Source organism: Periophthalmus magnuspinnatus, chromosome 19 (assembly GCF_009829125.3).
Source record: "Periophthalmus magnuspinnatus isolate fPerMag1 chromosome 19, fPerMag1.2.pri, whole genome shotgun sequence".
NCBI lineage: Eukaryota > Metazoa > Chordata > Actinopteri > Gobiiformes > Gobiidae > Periophthalmus > Periophthalmus magnuspinnatus.
The window spans coordinates 1,741,644-1,757,795 of record NC_047144.1 but is presented as its reverse complement, the minus strand read 5'-3'; the positions used below and the strand labels follow the sequence as shown (position 1 = coordinate 1,757,795).

Below are 16,152 nucleotides of genomic sequence, written 5' to 3'. Positions count from 1 at the left end.
CGACGTCGCCGTAAACGTCGTCACAACAAAGTGCGGCGCTGTCGGCCGCTCCTGTGGACAGCTGCACGTCACACAAGCCACAACTGTCTCTGAGAACAGATTTATTGTATAAGCAGCTCTTGAGGTCAAAACATGTCCACTGTGTACTGTCTGCATTGGTCCAATCATCAGGAGGTGTGTGTTAGCATGCTAGTAGTTGCCGTGTTTGTAAAACTCTACTCTGGATAAACTGTTGTTGTGTTTTCCAGCTCAAAGTGGCTGGCACTCCGTGTAGACGCTCTGAGGACAGCTGTGACCTGCCCGAGTTCTGCTTAGGGACAAGTGCGTTTTGTCCAGATGATTTTTACCTGATGGATGGACTTCAGTGTCAGAGCGGAGCGGCGTACTGCTACGAGGGACGCTGCCAAACCTACGACTACCAATGCAGACGAGGTCAAAGGTCAGAGAAAGTGAAATATACACATTTGATTTGGTTCATGTCATAACACACTAGTCTTATACGTGCAGCACATCCCCATAATCCAGTACTGAGAGGAAGGCTGTTTGTCTGGTTTCTTTTCTGGAATTTATTGGGATACCATATTTTTTCTGAAATAAAATGATAATTTTTGTTTTAAACTGTTACATAATTCCGAGATATGTTTTTTTTAAAGGATAAGTTTTCGTAAAGTGTTGACTCTTTGAATTCCTAGAGCGCTGCAATAAACCTTCAGCCAGACGCTGGTGAATCCAACTAAACTTCTTTTCTCGACTTTAGCTCCGTGTCTATAAGAGATTTGAAGTCTCCGTCACCTGGGACTGTTGTAGTTTAATGTGAGTGGAGCCCATGTGCACTATCACAGTGGACATGTCCACACGATTGGACAGAGTGTCTGTGAGTGTGGTGTTCATGTGTTATACCTCAGCTCCAGGCGGCTCTCGGTTTCAGCCCGTGGGATGGCTACATGATGAACCATAGACCGACCCATGAGGAGCCGGGGCAGGTCTTAGGTCTGACTTGTCTTCCTCCAGGGCAGTGGACGAGTGTCCTCCATCATATTCATTGTTAATAGAACTTGAATTTAATTCATTTTTTTAAATGTCTGTACAGTCCTAAATTTATTTTATTGTATTTATTTATCTTTATTTATACAGGGGGACCCAATGAGACACTTGGACTCTCTTTTTCATGGGTGCCCTGTTTAAAATACAACACAAACTGAAAAAACAATCAAAACAAATAAGTCCATAAAAAACATAACAAGTGCAGGTGTGTGTATAAAAGTTTGTTATCAGATTATTAAATTGCAATTGTGTCACCAACGTGTCCAGTTTTGCTTTTCCTTGGAGCATATTCCATTTTTGTGAAGCAAAACAGCTAAAAGCCTCTTTCCCATCTCAGTTCTGGTGCAGCTCGTCCTTAGTCTTATGCATCATGTGATCTGGTGTTAAATGTTCCGGTATCAATAATTAACAAACAGGTGAGGTATTCTGGCAGTTTTTGAAGTAATCCCTTATAAACTTAATGCAGTGCTGTTCTCTTCTAACAGACAGTGATGGACAACACACTTTTTCATAGAGACACAGTGATGAGTTTAAATCCATCACCTGTAACAAAACGAAGGGCCGAGTGAAACAGTGGATCCAGTGGTTTCAAAGCAGAGGCTGAAGTCACATACACCACATCCCCATAATCCAGTACAGTCAGGAGTCACTTGCACTATTTCTTTTCTGTAACTCATTGGGATACAATATTTGTTTCTGTAATAAAATGATAATTTAGATTTTAAACTGTTACATAATTCTGAGATATGTTTTTTAAAGGACAAGTTTTCATCAAGACAAAACCCAAGATATTTATAAGTGTCGACTCTTTCAATGGAAGAACATTTAGTGTGTCAATGTTTTTTAGAAAAAATTATATACTTAGTTTTACTTGCATTCAAAAACAGCTTAAGATTTATGAGGGAGTTTTGGATTTCATTAAAATCTTGCTGCAGTTTTAAAAGTGCCTGACCAGCAGAGGAAGCACTTGCAGACAAAACATGATCTGCATATAAATGTATGTGGCTTTCTTTTAAATTGTGACCAATAGAATTAATAAAAATAGTAAAAAGTAGGGGGCCTAAAATTGAGCCTTGGGGCACTCCTTTACTTAAAGTTAAAAAATCTGTTTTAAAACCATCGGCTACTACTGCCTGGGTTCTGTTTGAAAGATTATTTTGGAACCAGTTACATGTGGCACAGTCAAATCCAATCTGCTTCAGACGGTTCAGGACGACTCCACGATCCACTGAATCAAAGCTTTAGTTAAATCAATAAACAGAGACACACGATCGTGTTTATCATCAAGGGCTGAGAAAATGTCATTTAAATCTTTTGTGGTTGCCGTGACAGGACTATGCCCTTTTCTGAAACCCGATTGAGACTTCAAAATGGAGAAATTATTTAAATAACCTGTAACTTGATTTGAAACTAACTTTTCTAAAACTTTTGCAAGACAAGGTCATTTAGATATTGGCCGGAAATTATTTACATTTTTAGTTGTCCCACCTTTATGTAAAGGCAAAACATGAGCTGTTTTCCATAATTCCGGTATAATTGCCATTTGAATTGACAAATTAAAAATATGTAAAAGAGGTTGAATTAAATCACAACAGCAGTGGCCTCACAGGTTTATCAAAACTGTTTTAACCAACAGAAAGTGTCAGAATCAACAGTGGAACAGTCACTGGTCCAGAAACTAGTGGCAACTTTAGAAATGCAGTAGTGCAAGTCGAACAATGTACTATTAAACAGAACATGAATTATAAATGCAGTAGTTTCAAGTCTCAGTATTGGACTAAATGTCACTGGTGCGGGCCGGTAGACTGTCCAGTGGGGCAACAACGGTCCAGGAAACGGGCGGACGACACAACAAGGTCCCTGGACGGAAAGCTGAGTCCAGCGGAGCTGCGAGGGTGCGGATCATGACAAGTCCGGGTTTAGTCCTGGTTTAGTCCTGGTTTAGTCCTGGTTTAGTCCTGGTTTAGTCCTGGTTCAGTCCTGGTTTAGTCCTGGTTTAGTCCTGGTTTAGTCCTGGTTTAGTCCTGGTTTAGTCCTCTCCTCCATATTTGTGTCCTACCTGCTCATTTCAGGTGTGTCAGACTAAATGACGTCTACACAGACACAGAGCTGAGGGGCAGCCTCCTGTCACTCACCTGTGAGAAGCCCCGCCCACCTGGACTGAGGCCAATAGAGGAGCAGCTCTGAGTCACTGCAGGATGAAAACACAAACAACATCTTCAGCCGCACTTTTCTCTGAGACACTTTGGACTCTTCAGATCTGCTCAGGTTTGTCTAGTTTGATTTGATTCAACACTGGGTCTAGTCCTGGTTTAGTCCTGGTTTAGTCCTGGTTTAGACCTGGTTTAGACCTGGTTTAGTTCTAAACTTTAGACCTGGTTGATGGATTCAAAATATATATTTAAGTATATTATGTTATCTCACTGTTCATTTTAAAGGTACTGTAATGTTCACTCTTTATTATAATCATTATATTCAATTATGTAAACTATGTAATCTGCACTAATGTTTATTCTTGAGTCTTGCAGAAAATGTCTTTTGAAAGTGCAGGATCCCACGGGAAGAAGGTCACTGTGAAACCTAAAACAGAAACATCATGGGAGGATGTTTTGTGGAAAGAGTGACCTTGTTGAAATGCAAAAACAGAATATATTTCTCTGTGAATTTCGTCATATGTTTTTACACTGCTTGCAAAGTATATGCTCCCCCCCCCCCCCCCCCCCCCCCCCCCCCCCCCCCCCCACTTCAGATGTGTATGTAACTAGGGTTTCCTAACTTTAATAAAAGAGGTGAAAGACGGTCTGGGCCCCAGAGAGGGTGGTGGTTTGTAACTGGGGTTTTTTGCCTCTCCGCTCTTTCTCCTCAATATTGAGACAAAATAATCTCTTTTGTCTTCTCTTCTCTTTTGAACTCTAATATAGGTTGTGAACCTATCAACTTGGTCCTTCGAGCCAGATTCCAATATACCGGAGGACTCCAGCGGATGTCGGAGACCCAGGAGAGACTGTGCGCACAGCATTCGAGACCTTTTCCAGGACTGGTCTCTTATATCTTTTGGAGTCTAAAGGTTGACGGGATACCGAGGAAGAGAGAGACGAGTGAGTAGGTCTTGCTTTAAAAAACGGTATGACTGGGGGTCATGCGCGTAGAGAAACCCTAATTATCCTAGGCTCCAATTAGGTACTAAAACCTACTAATACTAATAGTAGTAGTAGTACTAAGAGGGACGGATACGGTGTCCCGTTACCAAGTAAAATAGGGACATTTTACTGGCTGGTACAAAACCGTGGAATAAAAAGCAAGGGTGTGTGAGAGAGAGACGTGTGAGTGGAGATTCTGAACCACTAGGTGACAAATCTCATACCAAAAAGGTTGGGGAAATACGGTGTGTTTCTGTGGATGCAGAGGCTAAAGTGAGAGATACCACACTAATCACTCGTACCAACCTGTGTGTATTCCAGCGATAGAGACCTCCCTAGGAGTTAAAAGCTGGACTAAATTTGAGGAAATAAAAATGGGAAATAAAACTACAAAGTTAACACCAAAAGATAGACTAAAAGTAAAAGACTGGAACGCCGTGCACGCAAAATATCCTGAAAAATGTACACAGTTAGATTTGTGGGTAACAAAATATAAATTTGAAGGCGAGTTAAAATCTTCTAAAATAATGGAGCTCCAAAATAAAATACAGGAAAAATGCAAAAATAAAGAATATAAGATGTGTAAACAAGGCTACTATCATTTGGAAAGATGGTTGGAATTGGCACAAGCCAGAGAAAAAGGCCAAACAGAGGCAAAGCGTAAGCAACAAATTATGCTTAATACAAAGGAGGAAGATGATTTCACCACTGTAATAGCGACTCAGCCAGAAACACCGGTACAGCAGCTCAAGCCGAGATAGAGGGAGCAGTAACGGGAGGGGAGCAACAAGTGCCCCCGCCCCCGTATCACCCGTATGAAGAGGCAACAGAGCTACACCAGATGAAAACTACACAAACTAGAAGTAAGGCAAAAGCTAAAGGTGAAAAAATTGAATTTAGTAAAACCATGGGAGCTGACCCTGTGGTCATTACTACTTATGAACAGCCTAATGAAGCATCCAAGCAGGAACAAACTTTCATTATTCCTGTTGCCCCCATGATAAGTAGTACAGAGGAACAGGTCACAAAACCAAAAACAAAATCAAAACCCCGGACGACAAAACTTTTCCCTATGATACAGGTTGCAAATCCCAGAGCAGGACAACTAATACAACCTGGTGATGAAAATGGTGGAAGACACCCAGAAATAATTTTAGTGCATAGACCCTGGACAGAGAGTGACATAGATGATGCATTAAAAGGAATTGTTTCACCCATGGAGGATGTAATAGAGTTTTTGGCAGCTATGGACCAATTGAAAAAATAATATAATTTGAATGGACAAGAAGTAGAGAGAGTATACAGAAGCTTTGGGACATCACTGGGCATCTGTTAGAGGTGACGGGGATCATTTGGGGGGTACAAATCAAGATAATTTGGAAATACTGTCCCATGATGACGAACAACTCCTAGTTAGGTTGACAGCATTAAGAACAAGGATCCAAAATAGATTCACTAGGAGAGCAAATTATATGGAAATAAACAGAACTAAACAAAAAGAGGATGAAGATTTTGAGGAGTTTAAACACAGACTTACAAAACATACACTAAGTCTGTGACACTAAGTCTAAAACATACAAAACCTATCACTGGTTTAATACAGATTTAGTTTATTCCGCAGTTAGTCCTGGTTTATTTCCTGGTTATTGGTCTGTTTGTGTCATTATAACTTCAGATAATGTTGCTTTTCTTTTACAGTCAAATATGTTTCTTAATCCACTATTTGACTCTTTTATCACAGTTGAATATATTTTCTGTTTGACTTTGGTTTGTGTCCATTTTACATCCACATTTATCATAGTTTTGTTCACTCATAATTGGGCCGATTGAGGTGTGGCCTCAGGTTTGACCAGTTTGATCAGATTCAACAGTGGGTGTAGTCCTGGCTCAATGCTGAAATTAGACCTGGTTTAGTCCTGGTTTAGTCCTGGTTTAGTCCTGGTTTAGTCCTGGTTTAGTCCTGTACTTTAGTCCTGGTTTAGTCCTGGTTTAGTCCTGGTTTAGTCCTGGTTTAGTCCTCTCCTCCATATTTGTGTCCTACCTGCTCATTTCAGGTGTGTCAGACTAAATGAGGTCTACACAGACACAGAGCTCAGGGGCAGCCTCCTGTCACTCACCTGTGAGAAGCCCCGCCCACCTGGACTGAGCCAATAGAGGAGCAGCTCTGAGTCACTCCAGGATGAAAACACAAACATCTTCAGCCGCACTTTTCTCTGAGACACTTTGGACTCTCCAGATCTGCTCAGGTTTGTCTAGTTTGATTTTATTCAACACTGGGTTTAGTCCTGGTTTAGTCCTGGTTTAGTCCTGGTTTAGACCTGGTTTAATACAGATTTAGTTTAGTCCGGAGTTAGTCCTGGTATATTTCCTGGTTATTGGTCTGTTTGTGTCATTATAACTTCAGATAATGTTGCATTTCTTTTTACAGTCAAATTTGTTTCTTAATCCACTATTTGACTCTTTTATCACAGTTGAATATATTTTCTGTTTGACTTTGGTTTGTGTCCATTTTACATCCACATTTATCATAGTTTTGTTCACTCATAATTGGGCCGATTGAGGTGTGGCCTCAGGTTTGACCAGTTTGATCAGATTCAACAGTGGGTGTAGTCCTGGCTCAATGCTGAAATTAGACCTGGTTTAGTCCTGGTTTAGTCCTGGTTTAGTCCTGGTTTAGTCCCGGTTCAGTGCTGATCTTTGACCTGGTTTAGACCTGGTTTGGTCCTGGTTTAGTCCTGGTTTAGTCCTGATTTGGTCCTGGTTTGGTCCTGGTTTAGACCTGGTTTAGTCCTGGTTTAGTCCTGGTTTAGTCCCGGTTCAGTGCTGATCTTTGACCTGGTTTAGACCTGGTTTGGTCCTGGTTTAGTCCTGGTTTAGTCCTGATTTGGTCCTGGTTTAATCCTGGTTTAGTCCTGGTTTAGTCCTGGTTTAGTTCTAAACTTTAGACCTGGTTTAATACAGTTTTAGTTCAGTCTGGAGTTAGTCCTGGTTTATTTCCTGGTTATTGGTCTGTTTATGTTTTTATAACTTCATTTCTTTTTACAGTAAAATGTTTCTTAATCGACTTTTTGAATATTTTCTCACAGTTGAAAATCTCGGCTACAAACCTTGTTCTTGAAATGAGATAAAAGGTTTTTTTTTTTTTGGTTTTTTTTTTTTTATAGATTTAAATGATTTTATTTCACACATATTTATAAAGATTTGCTTTAATCGTCTGGCAGTGATTTGGACTTTTGGGTTGTGGATTTAACTAAAATGAGACTTTGGTTTTGGTCGTTTCTTTTGTTTTTTCTGTGGCTTTTTCATTTCTAATGATTTAATTTCATTACATTTTAAGTACTATTTTTTTAATTATTATTTCTCTGTATTTCTGGTAAATGTAGCAGTGAGATCTTCTTGAGTCGTAGAAAATATTGTCTGGATTTACGTGGTTATATAAAGTTCCAAAATATACAGTTTAATTTCATAGTAATAAAAGTATTGAACACAAGGCTCATGGCAGGAATGTCATGTGTCGACTTCCACAGTGCAGCACTGATGTGTTACTGATGTGAAACAAAACCATTCATCTGTGGCTCCACCAGTACAAAAACACATTTACACAGAAATTAAACATAAACTCTAATGAGCTGTGTTGCAAGTACATGTTTGATTTTAGAGTGGACTTTTTGCAGTGGCTTCATGCGTCGGCTCCTCCTGAGGGTCTGAGATCACATGAACCTGGACTGAGCATGGATCAGAGAGAGACCAGAGAGGACGGAGCCCCTCCCTCTATAAAAGCTCACAGGTAAGAGAGGATCACTAACACTCCACCACTGTTCTCCATGTCAGAGCTCAGACTAAAGCCACTGCTCCATCTGTGTCCACAGACCTGCTCCTGGGGCCAGAGCCGTCTCATTCAAGAGTGAGGACTCTATAGGACGATTGATTAATTTTAAAAGAAAACATGGTCCAGAGTAAGTCAGACTCACCTCATAATGTCAGGACTTTATGTTCACAGCCTTTTTAGAATGATATGGATGACTTGTTTTTTATTAAACTCAACATAAGTGTAAGAGCTGCAGATGACCTCTGTGACTGTGAGGAGGAACTTCATGCTCGTCTCAGCAGCAGGAAATGCAACACACTTATGTCTTTGTCCTACAAAAGTCCTTCTATAAGATCCTAGTCCAGGCCCATCACCCGCTGGACCTGCTCAAGTCACATGACTTTAACCACTGTGTTTCTCCAACAGAGACACTTTTGATTTGAAACTGGAATTAAAATGGAGTCTGAAAAGAGACAACAGTCGACAAACTTCTTTCAGGAAAAGGAAGAAAACAACTGACTTTAATAATTCAGATAAAACTGTCATGGCCCAGACAAATAGACTAATACAGGACTAAACCAGGACTAAACCAGGACTAGACCAGGTCTAAACCAGGACTAAACCAAGACTAAACCAGGATTAAACCAGGACTAAACCAGGTCTAAACCAGGACTAAACCAGGACTCCATCAGGAGTTGGGTCCCTGAGGTCCTCCTCATGTGAGATGGTTCATGTGGCTCATGTCAGATGTTCTTTGGTGCTGGTCCATGGAGAGACTTGTTCATGCTGCATTGCTCATGTTTGTCTGGATGTGAACAGTTTGAAATGCTTGACTTTCTCTGGTCTTTTCTTGTAATTGTTTTATTGTTGAATGTGTGGATGTGTCTTAGTTGTACAGGGCCCACACTGGCAGAAGTCCTGTGTTTTGGAGTAGAGAGGGCTTTACTGTGCTGCTCTGTATGGGATGTTTTTTATTCATACAGGGACAGTGTCACTAAACACTGACCAAAAGGAAAGATGCATTGTACCAGGTTAGAGCAGAAAATGATCATTTCCACCTGTCGTCCCTGGGCAGGTTGATGTAACAGTTTACAGAATCTAAAAGTAGATGGAAACATGACCATATCACCAAACATTATCACATATAAGTTACTAACATTTCATTCATAAAACAAGTGTCCTGCTTTTGGACCAGACGTAATAAAACTGTTCAACCTCCACTTACACCACACACTCATCACTCACTCAGCACACATGGACACAGGGGTTTTCTTTATTTACTTTTACCAGCTCCAGCTGTTTTAATGGACTGTGCAGTCACAAGTGTTAAGAAGAGTCTTTGTGACTGAAGTGTGTTTTCTTCTGTGTCTCAGGATCCACCAGAAACATCCTCCATCTGAACCTGGTCCCATCTGTGAGTCCCTCAAGAGTGACATGTCTAAGGACTGTCCAATTGGTTTTGCCACAGAAGCGTGAGTTTAAACAACTATTGAATAAAACAGTTGAAATGAACATAAGTGTTTGATGAGTCTCTCTCACAGAGTGGAGCAGCAGGGTCCAGAGGTCTCCAGTGGTCAGCACCATCAGACACAGCTGGACTCCATATTTAAGGTCTGTCACTAAAGTTTGTAAATGTTCAGATGAATGAGAACTTGTTCCACACAGATCTGACACTGACTGCATTTGTGTTGTTTATAATGTGTCTGTTCAGCTTCTGGAGGAGGACATCTTCACTTTTGTCCAGAAGGAGCTGAAGAAGCTCCACAAGGTTCTGAGTACAGATTACCCAGAATGCTCAGAGCCTGTGAAGGATGAAGAGCAGAGGAGCAGCAGTGAGGCTGTTCTGAAGATCACACTGAACTTCCTGAGGAGGATGAAGCAGAAGGAGCTGGCTGAGCGTCTGTGGAGCAGTAGGACCGTTTAACACATTTAACAAGGCGCTCACAGTCGTTTTATATTCTCTGAGACTCAGGTCTGTATCTGTTGTCTTCATTCAGGGAGTTATTCTGGAGTTTGTCAGCGTAAACTGAAGTCTAACCTGCAGCAGAAGTTTGAGTGTGTGTTTGAGGGCATCGCTAAAGCAGGAAACCCCACCCTTCTGAATCAGATCTACACAGAGCTCTACATCACAGAGGGAGGGTCTTCAGAGGTCAACCAGGAACATGAGGTCAGACACATGGAAACAGCCTCCAGGAAACCAGACCCAGCAGAGACACCCATCACATGTGAAGACATGTTTAAAGGCCCAGCTCACACACATGGACCAATCAGAACAGTGCTGACAAAGGGAGTGGCTGGCATCGGGAAAACAGTGCTCACTCAGAAGTTCAGTCTGGACTGGGCTGAAGGCAAAGCCAACCAGGACATACAGCTGCTGTTCCCGTTCACTTTCAGAGCACTCAATGTGCTGAAGGAGAGAAGCTTCAGCTTGGTGACACTTGTTCATCACTTCTTTAGTCAAACACAAACAGAACTCTGCAGCTTTGAAGACCTCCAGCTGCTCTTCATCTTTGATGGTCTGGACGAGTGCAGACTTCCTCTGGACTTCACCAAAACCAAGGCCCTGACCGACCCCACAGAGTCCACCTCACTGCACGTGCTGCTGGTAAACCTCATCAGGGGGAGCCTGCTTCCCTACGCTCGCCTCTGGATAACCACACGACCTGCGGCGGCCAATCTGATCCCTGCTGAGTACGTCTCCATGGTGACAGAGGTCAGAGGGTTCAACGACGCACAGAAGGAGCAGTACTTCAGGAAGAGGTTCAGAGACGAGGCAGACACAATCATCTCCCACATCAAGACGTCCAGAAGCCTCCACATCATGTGCTACATGCCAATCTTCTGCTGGATCGCTGCCACAGTCCTGGAGCATGTGTTGAAAAGCAGAAAGAGAGGAGAGCTGCCCAAGACCCTGACTCAGATGTACATCCACTTCCTGGTGGTTCAGGCCAAACTCAAAAACATCAAGTATGAAGAAGGATCTGAGACAGACCCACACTGGAGTCCACAGACCAGGAAGATGGTGGAGTCTCTGGGAAAACTGGCCTTTGAGCAGCTGCAGAAAGGAAACCTGATCTTCTATGAGAGTGACCTGAGGGAGTGTGGACTGGACGCTGCAGCGGCCTCAGTGTACTCTGGAGTGTTCACACAGGTCTTTAGAGAGGAGCCAGGCCTGTACCAGGACAAGGTCTACTGCTTCATCCATCTGAGTGTGCAGGAGTTTCTGGCTGCTCTTCACGTCCATCAGACCTTCATCAACACTGGGATCAATTTACTAGTGGAGAAAAAGTCTCTAATCTCCTTTTTAAAGTATTACATAATTTACAGTGATCCACTCAAGTTCTATCAGACAGCTGTGGACCAGGCCTTACAGAGTCCAAATGGACATCTGGACCTGCTCCTCCGCTTCCTCCTGGGTCTTTCACTGTCGACCAATCAGAGCCTCCTACAAGGTCTGCTGACACCGACAGAAAAGAGCTCCAAGACCAATCAGGAAACAGCTGAGTACATCAAGAAGAAGCTGAGTGAGGATGTGTCTGCAGAGAGGAGCATCAACCTGCTCCACTGTCTGAATGAACTGAATGAGCGTTCTCTGGTGGAGCAGATCCAACAGTACCTGAGGTCAGGACGTCTGTCTAAAGCTAAACTGTCTCCTGCTCAGTGGTCAGCTCTGGCCTTCATCTTACTGTCATCAGAAGAAGATCTGGAGCAGTTTGAGCTGAAGAAATACTCTGCTTCAGAGGAGGCTCTCCTGAGGCTGCTGCCAGTGGTCAAGGCCTCCAACAAAGCTCTGTGAGTAACATTTGTTTAACAGAGGATGGTTTGATTCAACTTCTACATGAACAATGTTTTCTCTCTCCAGACTGAGCAGCTGTAACCTGTCAGAGAGAAGCTGTGAAGCTCTGTCCTCAGTCCTCAGCTCCCAGTCCTCTAGTCTGACAGTCCTGGATCTCAGTCTCAACGACTTGAAGGACTCAGAGCTGGAGATGTTGTCTGTTGGTCTGAAGAGTCCTCACTGTAAACTGGAACAGCTCAGGTCAGAGGGGTTCATATTACTTACTAATTTTACATACATTAACCTGTTGGTAGTTGCATTGTAAAACAACATTTGATAAAAGCAACATAGAGATATGGGACGTTCTATTTGTCTTATTTTGGGCTGAATGCAGGTGTTGGGCTCTTGCACCGGCCCCACAGGCTGAGGCTTAAACTCTTGTGTGGTGGTTCTAGTCTCTAATGTCCCTCTGTCTCCTCAGTCTGTCCCTCTGTGGACTGTCCCCTCACAGCTGTGGGCCTCTGTCCTCAGTCCTCAGCTCCTCCAGTCTCACACACCTGGATCTCAGTCACAACGACCTCCAGGACTCAGGAGTGGAGCTGCTGTGTTCTGGACTGAAGAGCGCCCCCTGCAGACTGGAGACGCTCAGGTGAGATGCTCCCATGATGCACTCTGCCCCCTTGTGTCCACATGAGTGTAATGCTGTGTCTTTAGGCTGTCTGGATGTCTGGTCTCACAGAGGGGCGGGGCTGCTCTGGCCTCAGCTCTGAGCTCCGCCCCCTCCCACCTGAGAGAGTTAGACCTGAGCTACAACCATCCAGGACCCTCAGCCGAGCTCCTGACCGCTCTACAGGACCAGCGCCCCCTGCTGTCTGTCAGGTGAGAGCGCCCCCTGCTGTCTGTCAGTCCTGTTCTTGTCCTGTGTAGTCTGCCGCTCCTTTCTGCTCACTGTGATCCTGGTCTAGTCCTTCTTTAGTCCTGGTTCAGTTCTGGTAGATCCAGTCCTGGATTATTGTGAAATAAATGTGTGTTTTAGTCGTGTTCAAAGACGAGATCACTGACATGTCGTGTCACAGTTAGTATTACCAGTGTATGAATGAGTTCATTTTATTTTGGTTGTTTACATTTTTTTTTTTTTTTGAAAAAGACAAAACATTTTCTTCATTAATTACAACCAAAAAAGGATTGAAGCCCCGTGTTTATGTAAGATCATCCTGATCAATGCATAACTCCACAATACAGCAACATCAGATTGTATTTACTTAAATCAATAAAAAACACAGGCTTATATAACCTACTGTCGTGTACTGTATATGTATGAATGATTTCATGCTTTAAAGTACAGTTTTAATTCACTTTAATTCATCATTGACATCATTCCAAAGTCTTATTCAAAAACAGACACACTTGCACTTAGCACCATCTGGTGGCGCCTTCTATTTGTAATGTACTGTAAGGTCACAGGTCATCACTTTTTAAGTGCTGTGTTATGGACACACACCTGTGCGCTCTACAGCTCAAGTAATGTGTGGTACAGATATAAAACTGACTCATCTCATGTCTGATTCTTATCGCCGTGGAGACGTGGCATTGTTTGGTTTATAAATGTGTAATAAACAAGTATCAGTGTAAATCTACAAGTTCTTCTTCTGTCCCAGAGCACATGTTAATGTCTGTAACTAGCGCTCTCTGCCTGACCACTACCACATTTTACAGAGCTGAAAACTCCATGGCTAACTCCCCGCGCACATATTCACTTATTTATTTCTCCACTCTGGGTTTGAAGACTTTAGCGGCTGTTTCTCACTGATTCCTGGGTCTTTGTGGATCATTTAAAAAGTGACAGAGACAAGTCTGAGCTCCATCTGTCTGTACAACAGGGCTCTAATCCTCATGTCCAGTGTGAAATGTAGTTCCAAAGAGAATCTTAAAGTCAGTCCTGAAGCTGACAGGGAGCCAGAGGCCCACACAGGAGAAACGTGCTCATGTTTCCTGGGGCCTGTGAGCGCTGCAGCATGCAGTCACTAAGAGTGACTTAAAGTGGACTTTTCCTCAAATCAGGAGCAGTAGAACTGTCCATTCAACACAAAAACTACTGGAGAGTCTGTGTCCTTCATGCCCCATGTGCTGAAAGAACCAGTTTATGATGAGTGTGAATGTGGTGTGTTCATCATTCTCAGGACTTTAAAGGCCCATATTACACTATTCTCTCATCTGTTCTAATGTTGTTTCCTCATCACAAACAGACCTGGAGTTGTGTTTTGTTTCATTCTCACATGTTTAACACACAAACCTGCAGATTTGGGCACGTGTTTCAGTCTGATGTTTCAGTTTGATGTCGTGTGTTTCAGTCTGATGTCGTGTGTTTCAGTCTGATGTCGTGTGTTTCAGTCTCATGTCGTGTGTTTCAGTCTGATGTTTCAGTCTGATGTCGTGTGTTTCAGACTGGAGTATGCTGGAGCTGTGAGGTTAACACCAGGACTCAGAAAGTGTAAGTCCATCCATCCATTTTCTTCCGCTTATCCGGGGCCGGGTCGCGTGGGCAGCAGTCTAAGCAGGGACTCCCAGACTTCCCTCACCCCGGACACGTCCTCCAGCTCCTCCAGTGGGACCCCAAGGGGTACCCAGGCCAGCCGAGAGACATATACCCACCAGCGTGTCCTGGGTCTTCCCCGGGGCCTCCTCCTGGTGGGACATGCCCAGAACACCTCCCTAGGGAGGCGTCCAGGAGGCATCCTGAGCAGATGCCCGAGCCTCAACTGGTTCCTCTCGACGTGTAGGAGCAGCGGCTTTACTCCGAGCTCCTCCTGTGTGACTGAGCTCCTCCCTCTATCCCTAAGGGTGCACTCTGCGGAGGAAGCCCATTTCAGCCGCTTGTATCCGCGATCTTGTCCTTTCGGTCATTACCCAGAGCTCATGACCATAGGTGAGGGCAGGAACGTAGATTGATGGTAAATCGAGAGCTTTGCCTTTGGACTCAGCTCCTTCTTTACCACAACGGACCGATACAGCGACCGCATCACTGCAGACGCTGCACCGATCCGCCTGTCAATCTCACGCTCCATCCTTCCCTCACTCATGAACAAGACCCCGAGATACTTGAACTCCTCCACTTGGGGCAGAGACTCACCACCCACTCGGAGAGAGCAAACCACCTTTTTCCGGTTGAGAACCATGGCCTTGGATTTGGAGGAGCTGATTCTCATCCCAGCCGCTTCACACTCGGCTCACACTTGCCCCAGTGCTGCAGGTCCTGCCTGGCTCAAAGAAGCATCAGGACAACATCATCTGCAAACAGCAGAGATGAAATCCTGTGGTTCCCAAACCAGACCCCCTCCGGCCCCTGGCTGCGCCTAGAAATTCTGTCCATAAATATAATGAACAGAACCGGTGACAAAGGGCAGCCCTGGCGGAGTCCAACATGCACTGGGAACAGGTCTGACTTACTGCCGGCAATGCGAACACAGCTCCTGCTCCGGTCATACAGGGACCGGACAGCCCTTAGCAAAGAGCCCCGGACCCCATACTCCCAGAGCACCCCCCAAAGGACACCACGAGGGACACGGTCGAATGCCTTCTCCAGATCCACAAAACACATGTGGACTGGTTGGGCATACTCCCATGAGCCCTCGAGGACCCGATGGAGAGTATAGAGCTGGTCCAGTGTTCCACGACCAGGACGAAAACCACACTGCTCCTCCTGAATCCGAGGTTCGACTATCGGTCGGATTCTCCTCTCCAGTACCCTGGAATAGACCTTACCGGGAAGGCTGAGGAGTGTGATTCCCCTGTAATTGGAACACACCCTCCGGTCCCCCTTCTTATACAGAGGGACCACCACCCCGGTCTGCCATTCCACAGGTACTGTCCCCGACCGCCACGCGATGTTGCAGAGACGTGTCAGCCAAGACAGCTCCACAACATCCAGAGACTTGAGGTACTCAGGACGGATCTCGTCCACCCCCGGAGCCTTGTCACCGAGGAGCTTGCCAACCACCTCAGTGACTTCAGCCAGGGTGATGGACGAGTCCGCCTCCGGGTCCCCAGTCTCTGCTTCCTCCTCGGAAGACGTGACGGGGGGATTGAGGAGATCCTCAAAGTATTCCTTCCACTGCCCGACAACATCCCCAGTTGAGGTCAGCAGCTCTCCACCCGCACTGTAAACAGTGTTGGTGAAGCACTGCTTCCCCGTCCTGAGGCGTCGGACGGTTTGCCAGAATCTCTTTGAGGCCGTCCGATAGTCCTTCTCCACCTCGGCCAGAGGTCAGATGACACGACAACAAAGTCAATCAGTCGATCTCTGACCTAGAGTGTCTTGGTGCCACGTGCACTGATGGACATCCTTGTGCTCGAACATGGTGTTTGTTATGGACAAACTGTGACTA

The 16,152-nt window shown here is 44.4% G+C and overlaps 2 protein-coding genes across 3 annotated transcripts in view; one reads left to right on the top strand and one right to left on the bottom strand.

Annotated features, from left to right (window-relative positions):
- LOC117387594 (NACHT, LRR and PYD domains-containing protein 1a allele 5-like) overlaps positions 1-16,152 on the bottom strand; it is a 769,741-nt gene that overhangs the window by 526,774 nt on the left and 226,815 nt on the right. The gene's annotated exons all lie outside the window — the stretch shown is intronic.
- Positions 3,264-16,152, top strand: part of LOC117386958 (NLR family CARD domain-containing protein 3-like) — a 34,182-nt gene continuing 21,293 nt past the window's right edge. The window contains exons 1-11 of one of the 2 annotated variants that reach the window (XM_033984340.2): positions 3,264-3,312; positions 7,843-7,971; positions 8,054-8,140; positions 9,366-9,464; positions 9,534-9,603; positions 9,704-9,902; positions 9,990-11,784; positions 11,855-12,028; positions 12,249-12,416; positions 12,482-12,646; positions 14,212-14,258. In XM_033984340.2, the coding sequence (XP_033840231.2) occupies positions 7,916-7,971; positions 8,054-8,140; positions 9,366-9,464; positions 9,534-9,603; positions 9,704-9,902; positions 9,990-11,784; positions 11,855-12,028; positions 12,249-12,416; positions 12,482-12,646; positions 14,212-14,258 (2,860 nt within the window). In that variant the 5' untranslated portion in view covers positions 3,264-3,312; positions 7,843-7,915. Of the gene's footprint in view, positions 3,313-6,355; positions 6,431-7,842; positions 7,972-8,053; positions 8,141-9,365; positions 9,465-9,533; positions 9,604-9,703; positions 9,903-9,989; positions 11,785-11,854; positions 12,029-12,248; positions 12,417-12,481; positions 12,647-14,211; positions 14,259-16,152 lie in introns of those variants that run through there. The other variant, XM_055229703.1, reaches the window with a different exon arrangement.